The following is a 9799-nucleotide window of genomic DNA, read 5'->3' as shown; positions in this document are numbered from 1 at the left end:
GGGTGTAAAATTTAGACTGGTGCAAACAGCCCACAGCAACCAATCACAGCTACTTTTTCATTTTACCAGAGCTGAAAGCTGAGCTGTGATTTGTTGCTGTGGGCAGTTTGCACCAGTCTAAATTTTACACCCTTCGATAAATCTCCCCTTATGTATCTATCTTACTCCACTTTGACCTGTGCCATTTAATTTTTTTCTAGTCATGTGCATAGCCCACCATGGCAGTAATTTCAATAAACATCATAGAGTAAATGATGACCACCATGGCGTCTTCCAGGTCAATGCCCGTGGCTGGTACCAATGCTCTAAATACAAGAGCCATAATCTCTGCAGTATGGAATGTTCAGGTAATTGATGGCCTCTATACTCAAACGTATATGGATATACAGCTTCCCATAAGAGAAGTTGTAACTGCTCATGTCTTGTATCTCAATATCATTATAATATTCTTGTTTAATATCATCACATTGCACCCCCAATGATGATAACTGGTTCTGCAAAATATATATTCAAATATGTAAATGTAGCTTTGTCTTACAATGTTGTCTTCTCTTCTGTAGTCTTGCGTGACCAAATCCTAATTGATGATATGAAATGTGCCCTTACCGTTATAAAAACTGAAGGCTATACTGCCTGGTAGGTATTTTACAGTACTTTTTCTTGATTCTTCTTTTTTTTTCTCCAGTATTATAAGGCTGGGTTCACACACAGTATATTTCAGGCAGTATTTGGTCCTCATGTCAGGTCCTCATAGCAACCAAAACCAGGAGTGGATTGAAAACACAGAAAGGATCTGTTCACACAATGTTGAAATTGAGTGGATGGCCGCCATATAACAGTAAATAACGGCCATTATTTCAATACCACAGCCGTTGTTTTAAAATAACAGCAAATATTTGCCATTAAATGATGGCCATCCACTCAATTACAACATTATGTGAACAGAGCCTTTCTGTGTTTTCAATCCACTCCTGGTTTTGGTTGCTATACAGCCTCACAAATACAGCCTCAAATATACATAGTGTGAACCCAGCCTATAGGCGTATAATAAGATCGCCAGGATATTCTAAACCCCAAGCAATCCTGGGTTTACACCTTTCTAGGAATACTCTCTAAATAAGGGGAAAAGCAGCACAGAACACTCATCACATCATGGCTCAAGGAGAGACACAACTCATCACCCTTACCTCCTTCATTGCTGTGTAGAGGGGTATGTAACCAATGCAGAATGTATGGATATAAGTGAAGTGCTTACTCACATTCAACAAGCTTTTTAAATATAGTAATAGCATATGCATAGATATCGAATCAAGTAGTGCAAATGTAAATAATACAAAAGTACAAAGCATAAAAAGTACATCACTTTACCTACAAGCCCTCTACGGTATCTAGTGGGACACTGTAACTACAAGGGATTGTATGAGATCATAGAAATATGTTGGACAAATCTAACCTGCTGATAGCCCCCTATTGCGCACAGGGTGCCAAAGAGGAAGGTATGTCTCTTACCTTCCTCATCAGTGGCCATCCCATGCTCGACAGCCCCCATAGCACCAAGCCAGCCCGATCCATTGACTATCATTAGAAGGATCAGCGCTCTGAAGGCAGGGCAGTGCTCCAAGGATTACACTGCTAAGAGCACGGGAATGGCGCTGAGGAGGAAGGTAAGAGACATACCTTCATCTTCAGCACCCCATGTGCAATAGGGGGCTATCAGCAAGTTAGATCAGTTTAATCCTTTGGGTTACACTAATGTATTGACTGATTCTTACTCATATAGGGATAAATGCAACTAACACTGAGCCAAAAAAGATCTTCGAGAATATCAGACTTGTCCAAGTGAATGGTACCCTGAAGGAAACAGACCAGAAGAAAAGCTGAATATGAAAAAATCAGGGTCTTTTACATGAATTGCTCAGCAAACATATCGCTCGTATTCTAAAAATTCTGGCAAAAATCATCTACAAATCAATAAAATCATTGATGCGTGGAGATTTCTGTGTGTTTATTGGTTACAGTCAGCTATAGGTACCGTAGGTACTGTCAGCTATAGGTTGTAGCAGGGGTTGCAGCCTGGCCCATAAATCGGTGGTGGTGATGGTGTAGGGCTCTGAGACCGTCGTCACCACTTCAAGGTTGAATGCTTATGCCTGACCTGCTAAAATTCAGCTCCAATGCTCAGCAGTATACGGAGGAATGTGCGGCAGCACTGACAGGGGCAGAGATGTCACACAGGTTAGAGGTCAAAGAAGTATTTATAAAACAAGAAACTTCACTGTCAGGAGATAAGAACTGTGTGCTCACCCCTTCCTCTTAAGTTGGTATAATTTTAACTATTTATTATATGTATTGGCCAAGGCAAGATTAGCATTACAGCTCCTGGACCCTCAGCTCCAGGTCTGCACATGTACATAAATCTACAGGGGTCTGTAGATCAGCTCCCCACTGATTCCACCTGAGCATTACTTCTTGTGGCAACATGTCGAACCGTGAACAAAAGGACATATACTCAAGACAAGAGTTTGCATTTGGGCCCACGAAACCTTTATCTACATCTCTGGGAGGTTGAGTTGTAAGCAGCTTTGTACATCTGTAGACTATATACTGGTGTTACCTGTCACTGTGCTCCACTCATGAGAGATTTGGCTGTCAGTATAATGTGTATTGGGCTCTTCTGAGACTCTACCGACAGATGATGGCACGGGAGATAGGGGTCAGGCATGATGGAAAAACACTACCTGACCCCTTTGTCCCCATTAAAGACTTCTCTACACAGGTGTAAAGGGTAAATTTTTCAGTTTTCATACTTTATTTTATATCATACATCATGGTGCTTGTTCCAGTTCAAAGTAATCTTTTATGATCTGCAGATTGTGCCACCTGGGCGGGGCTTCTTAACTGAAGCAGCACTTAGCCACGCCCACAACAGTGTCATAGACCCCACCCCTCTGTGATATCATAGCATAACAGTGGCACATAGCCACTAAAGGTCTAGGCACCGCCACCTCTAGGTCAGCCTATACCAATGGCTGCAAAGGGGGGCTATGCGCTAATGATGGCATGAAGGGGGCGTGGCCTACTGTGTTGATGTGGGCGGGGCTTAGTGGAGCTGTAGCCGTGGAGCCCTGCCCAGGTAGCACAATTCGCAGATAAAAGATCATTTTTTAGTGGGACAAGCACCATGACATATTATATAAAATAATGTATAAAAACTGTGTAGAGAAGTCATAATGCAAAAAGGGGGTGACAGTGTCACTTTAAAGAGGTGTGAGCAATCGGGGCGAATGTCCAAGAATGGCGCCTGTCCAAGCCACAGGTCTTCCAACTGGACCCACAATTCGGTGGAAGAGCAATGCACCAAACACACTGTATGTTTGAATGCTATTAATACTGCTGAAGCAAGATGTCTTTCATAAAATATAAATAGGTCAATAAAAAATTCCAGTCAGAAAGTAAAAAAACATTAGAATGTTTTATTAGATGAGAATATGTTTTATTACCTGGCAGTAATAAGTAAATTCTTAAGGTGTCTCAAGAATAGGGCTGTCTGGGCAGTAATGCGTAACAATTTCTATTCAACAGGAGGCACAGCTTTGTAAAGAAGTATATTTCTATTAAGTTCAGGGATGGGGAGGATCTATTCTAGTGCTTTTCTGCTTAAAGGGGTTATCCGGTGTTAGAAAACTTTTGATGTACTGTATAGCTGCAGTTATATAAAAAAACGAGCCTATGCTTACTTCTCTGCGCTGCCCCGGTGTCTTCCTGCGAGGTCACCAAGTCTCCCCGCTGGCCGCAGTCGTTGCCACTTCCGACATGGACTCTTCTCAGAAGTGACAGCCCATTCAGCCTATCACTAAATTATAATAGATAGTGCTGTAGCCAGTGATTGGCTGAGCCGACTGTCAATCATAAGGTAAGTTCACCCCAGGAATGGTGCCGGCTGCGGTCAGTGTGGGACCTGAAGACAAAACAGGAGGACACATGGGAGCATGGAGAGGTAAGTATAGGCACTTTCTCATTTTCCATGTAACCGCAGGTATTAGAAGTTTTATAATTATGGAAAACCCTTTTAAAGGCATTATCCAGAGAGCAGAAAAAGTCCTACCTCTTCTACTCTCCAGTGCTCAACGAGAGGGGGGCATGTTGTGAGCAGTGATCAATAGCTATTTGATGTTACTAAAGTTGCGGCACCAACAAATCAGGCACCTAGTGAACATTGCTTTAAAAGTTATCAGCAGAGACTCTCAGAGGGAGGAAGTGGAGTGCCAAAGACCAGGAGAGCTTTTCTGCTCTCTGAAAACCCCCTTTAAGATCAGTAAATCATCCTCAAGAATTCTTGTATCTTTTATTGTCTGTTCTTGCAAAACGCTCTTAATCCAATCCAGTAACACTGTGTGTATATATATTATAGTTCTTACAGTACTTCAGTCTAGTCTGGTGAATGGCAGTATGTATGGGCATAAGTGTAGTGCTTAGAGTCAACAAGTGATACTAATACAGTCGCGGTATATAGATGTACAAATATCATAAAACAATGTAAAGCAAAATAATGCAAATGAACAAAAAAAGTACATCACCTAACCTACAAGCCCTGCTGGGTATCTAGTGGGACCCTATTGTTTGATTTTCCTTATATAGGGATATCTGGAAACGACACTGTGCTAACAAAGATCTTAAAGAATATCTGACATGTCCTGGTGCTTGTTAATGTGGAGCAACTGACCAGATGAACAGCTGAATTTGAGAAAATCTCTGTCTCTTCTCTCTGAATCACGTAGCAAACAAGCGCTCATCTTCTGAAATTCTCTAATTCAATCAACAAATCAATAAATTCTTTGAAGCATTGAGATTTGTGTGTTTAATGATTACAGCTATATAATACAGTGCCCTCTAGAGGTGACATGAAGTACTATAATACATGGAGCCTGAATGGTTGTTGATGTCGATCCTGCTCCTTGTAAGCTGCTGTATACTCTAAGAGACTGTGGTGTTAGTGTGTATGCTACATGTGCATTCACCTTTACTGTCTGTTGCTGTATACATGTTTATGGTGTTCACCCTACCATCGCTCTACCCCTCACCATATCTACAGGCAGGGATATGACCCTGAAATGGGCAATGCCATTCCCTGGACTTGCATGTATCCTACCCTGGCAGCATAAACACAACAGGCACCATGGATATCAAGATATGGACACCTCATTGTAGATTATGGCGCCACTGATTTGTAGTGCCTCGCTTTTTGGGTCTCCCTTGGGGTCATAAGGAGAGATTATCCCACCAAACTATATAGCCTGTCTTATGTAACCAAAACCAGTATGGAGTTTAGAATTCAATTATCCTTCACATTCTCCAAGTTCATCTTAAAGAGGTAGTGCGGTGTAAGACACTTTTTCACTAAATAACACACATTACAAAGTTGTACATCATTGTAATGTGTGTTAAAGTGGATGTCCCCCCCCCCCCCGACCGTGGACCCGGAAGTGTGATACAGTATACTCACGGAATCACTGTCGACCCAGACCGCCATCTTGGGATGATCACGTCATCTTCAGGAGGCCGGCCGGACCGCTCCAGCCTGCCCTCATGCCGGCCCCCTTCCAGCATGTCATAGGCTGCTCAGCCGCGATTGGCTGAGCATAACAGAAGCCCCAGACGTCTTCTGTTATGCTTATGCTTACCCCAAGATAGCAGCCGGGATCGACAGTGATTCAATGCGTATTCTGTATCACACTTCCGGGTCCACGGTTGGGAGGGAACATGGGGAAGGGGGCCATTCACTTAAATAACACACATTATAATTGTCAGGTAGGGGGTCTGGGAAAACAAGACGAGTGTAGCCTTAGAACTGGCACCCACTCCAGCTGGCCCTACCTGTTTGCCGCGATAGCTCTAAACAGCTGCGGACAACTGGGCGGCGTTCCCTAACCTGGCAAAGTGCATACACGAAAAACAGAGACAAGACTAACAAACAAGCAAGGGAAAGTCAGAGGTCCGAGTCGGTAACAGCCAGTCAGTATAGGTACAAAATCGTGATCCAAAGAATAGTCGAGGTCCAAGCCAAAAGGTCAGGTATCGGAAGTACAAGGTCAGAGTAATGCTAGGTCAAGATACACAGGAGGAACCAGGTTCTATCGCAGGCAAGAAATGAGAGCACAGGTCTGATATTTATTCAGCCTGGAGTCCCAGCCCCAGACTTGATTGGGGCTGAGGCTCCAGGTCCTGCCAGATACAGAAAGCTAACTGGTAAGTCAACTGTCAATCAATAATCAGTGCACACACCCAACACCTATGCTGAACAGCCAGGGGAGTGAAACCCTGGCCTCTGCTATAACAAAGAACAGCAGAGCTGAGTATGTGAAAAACATGTGAAGCATTATGGCTGAAAAAGCAGAGCCGAGCGCACGACCCGAGTCCTAACAATAATGTTGTATTACTTTGTAATGTGTCTTATTTAGTGAAAGAATGTTTTACGCCGCACTACCCCTTTAAATCCAAGCAGTTCCTGGACCACTGAAAGGAATATGGAGATGACACATCCAGCGGTTAATGTCTCATCAAGAACAAATTGGATTACAATGACGACTTTAATCGGCAGATCAATTTGTTAAAATATATGGTTTACCCCAGACACCTTTTCTTGGTGACATATGTGCCATCCCAATGGACCTGAGAACTGAGGGCATTGGGATGTTCTTTATGGAAAGTTCATATGTATCTACCAACTGGGATATATGTTTTGTAAACCTATATAGTTTACTGAGGTGGGAAAGCCTAGACCCCCTCGCTTTACACAGGAAGATCACAAAAAAATTTTTTAAGGTTAGGAAAAATAGTTTATTTACAACTGAATATGGTCTACAGGCACAAGAACTATGTGCATGATTTAGGGATACATACTGTAGGTAGGAGTGCTACTACAGAAGGGGGAGATCACTGGGGGATCAATTTATACACAAACACTACCAACCACCTAAAAGAAAGGCAACTGGTTAGAAAGAAAACCAAATGGTACTTTTGTGTGTGTCTGTGCGTGTGTGTGTGGGGGTTATTTTGCTTGTCCATTTTTACTACAACAGAAGTAGTTTGAAAGCCCCTCCACAGGAAAGGAATATCAGACACACGACTCTGCAAATGGTAAATCAGAAGGTGTTGTATACAAGCATTTGTGTAGTTGCCCCCTTTGAGTATACTGGAATGATGAGGAGAGGGATTAAAAGGATGACTGGGGATCATCTGGGTGACAACCTTGGAAAAGTGATGTCCCAACTGGTAGACACATATGGAAGTTCCATGAAGGAGATCCCAGGGTCCCCGGGATGGTTTACACATCACAGAGAAAAAGTGTCTGGTAAAGAAGGTATTGATATTGGTATTAAAGAAACCTTATCAATCCACTAATTAAACTCTATGTAATCATTTGTCTTCTTGAGACATTAACCATTAGACATATTATCTCCGTATTCCTTACAATGGTCCAGGAGCTGACTGTATTTAAGGAGAACTTGCCAAAGCAGAAGATAATTCAATTCCAACCTCCATACAATTCTTTTTGGCAGGTAAGACCCTCTATATACTTGGGTGGGATAACCTCACCCTATGACCCCAAGGCACACCATGAAAAAAAGATGCTTCAACACATCAGTGGTGCCATAGTCTACTGAGTGTCTAAATCCATGGACTCTATTGCTTTTACGCTGCCGGGGTGAGATAACTACAAGTGTAAGGAATGGCATTGCCCATTTCAAGGTAATAACCCTACCTGTAGATGGTAAGGGGTAGAGATGGTAGGGTGAAGACCATGTACATTGTCAATTTCCCTGACCAGTGTAATACTCTGGATCTGTTCTGGGCAAAGATCTGAACCCTGACCCTCAGATATCAGTCTGCTGAACCCTGAGCAACAAGGAATGGAAATACCTATTCTTGTGACTCCTGCTTTCTATGTGGTCGACATAGACAAAAAGCTTTATGTAATACAGAACTTCATATCCCCTCTAGAGGGCGCTGTATTACATAGGTGTAATCAATAAACACACAAATCTTAATGCTTCAAAGAATTTATTGATTTGTAGATTAAGAAATATTTGATTTTTGAGAAGATTTCGGAAGTCGAGCGCTATATTTGCCAAGTGATTCAGAGAGAAGACACAGAGATTATCTCAAGAAGCTTTTCTTCTGGTCAGTTTGGTTTACATTCGCCTGGGCATGTCAGATATTCTCGAAGATCCTTGTTGGCGCAGTTTTCTTTCCAGACATACCTACATAAGAAAGAATCAAAAAATCTATATATTAGTATAACCCAAAGGATTAATGGGAGGAGATGGAAGAAACATGGCTGCTTTCTCCTAATAACAGCGCCATTCCATGGACTGTTTGCAGCATTGCAGCTTTACTTTACATCTCAAAGACTAAGACTGTAGAAAAAGTATATACTGTATGTAGTGAATGGTGAGAGTTCATAGAATATACTTTGTTTCTGGCATGTTTCCCATATGTGAATGGCCTTATAAACTTCAGTCCACCTACCTGACTGTTGTCAATCAATGAAATGATTATTGTAAGATGTTCAGAGTAGTATATAGTGTATACAGAAGGTCCCCACCATACTGTATAAATACCTACCAGGCAGTATAGCCTTGAGTTTGTACAACGGTAAGGGCACATTTAATATCATCATTTAGGTTTTGGTCACGGAGAGCTACACAAGAGAAGACAACATTGTCAGACAAAGCAACATTTTTAAATACATACTTTGCAGAACCAGTTGTCACCACAGGGTGGTGCAATGTGATGGTTTTAAATAAGACTATTATAATAATAGTGAGATACAAGACATGAGCAGTTACAACTTCTCTTATGGGAAGCTGTATATTCATAGAGGTTGGAGTATGGAGGCCATCACTTACCTGAACATTCCATATGGCAGAGATTTTGGCTTTTGAATTTGGCACATTGGCACCAGGCATGGGCACTGACCTGGAAGACGCCATGGAAGTTATCCTTTACTAGAAATTTATTGAAGTTACTGATATGGTGGGCTACGCACATGACTGAAAGAAATTGAAAAGAACAAACATGGTCACAGGTCAAAGTGAAGTAAGACAGACACATAGACTATAGAACATGGAGGATCTACTTACGACTTGCCACCGTTTTATCATCCAAGCCATATTTTTTTAATGCATCAAGCCACATGCAGCGGTCTGATGCCTGGCTGGTGGTTGTAGCTGTTAGAGCTGCGAGGATGAGGACGATAGTGATCTTCATGGTGATGTGTTGTGGAGGCTGATACTGCAACCCTTATATTTATAGTCAATGTCATGTGTCCATACAATACACACACCGCCATCTGTCCACACAGTCAGTACATGAAGAGCCCCGGGGTACAGGGTGACTACACACTATTGTTTGTGGCATTCGGCATAGGATTTAGGAATTCTCTTTGTCTTACCTAATAAGGCGATACATGATATCAGATCAACAAACATTCTCCTACATGGTGTAAGTATCAGAAAGGGACAGAATAGATGACATTGCTCCTGAATTATTACACTACACCCAGTATCTATACAGATGTGGGAGCTCAGCTACCAGACTTCTCCTGGATTTACCAGCTGGGGAAGCAAGTAACTGCAGCCGAACCAGTGAGCATATTGCCAAATCGCACTGGTGCCAGGGATAATAGCCCAGTAATACATTCTGTAGCTTCCCTTGTAATGAAAGGCATCACCAGTAAACACAGGCAAAGTTGTTTAATACGCATCATAAAATTGGCAGTAGGTAAGATGGGGGCTCT

General features: G+C 42.2%; 1 protein-coding gene across 1 annotated transcript; it reads right to left on the bottom strand.

Moving 5' to 3' along the window:
* Positions 1–8055: 8055 nt before the first annotated feature.
* LOC138772938 (lysozyme C-3-like) lies at positions 8056–9353 on the bottom strand. The gene is made up of 4 exons (XM_069953735.1): positions 9144–9353; positions 8910–9053; positions 8626–8701; positions 8056–8261 (listed from the first exon to the last, which is right to left on the bottom strand). The coding sequence occupies exons 1-4, from the start codon at positions 9268–9270 to the stop codon at positions 8183–8185; spliced, it is 426 nt and encodes a 141-aa protein (XP_069809836.1). The 5' UTR covers positions 9271–9353; the 3' UTR covers positions 8056–8182.
* Between the last annotated feature and the right edge of the window lie 446 nt (positions 9354–9799).

This window comes from Dendropsophus ebraccatus, chromosome 14 (assembly GCF_027789765.1).
Source record: "Dendropsophus ebraccatus isolate aDenEbr1 chromosome 14, aDenEbr1.pat, whole genome shotgun sequence".
Taxonomy (NCBI): Eukaryota; Metazoa; Chordata; class Amphibia; order Anura; family Hylidae; genus Dendropsophus; species Dendropsophus ebraccatus.
This window is presented reverse-complemented; position numbering and strand designations above follow the sequence as displayed.

What these genes read in the sequence shown, in the direction of transcription:
- LOC138772938 (XM_069953735.1), bottom strand. Translation starts at nt 9,270, where the DNA reads ATGAAGATCACTATCGTCCTCATCCTCGCAGCTCTAACAGCTACAACC. An exon ending in TGATAAAACGGTGGCAAGTC is followed by an intron (nt 9,054 to 9,143) that starts GTAAGTAGATCC and finishes AATTTCTTTCAG; the next exon opens with TCATGTGCGTAGCCCACCAT. An exon ending in ACTCAAGGCTATACTGCCTG is followed by an intron (nt 8,262 to 8,625) that starts GTAGGTATTTAT and finishes TTTCTTATGTAG; the next exon opens with GTATGTCTGGAAAGAAAACT.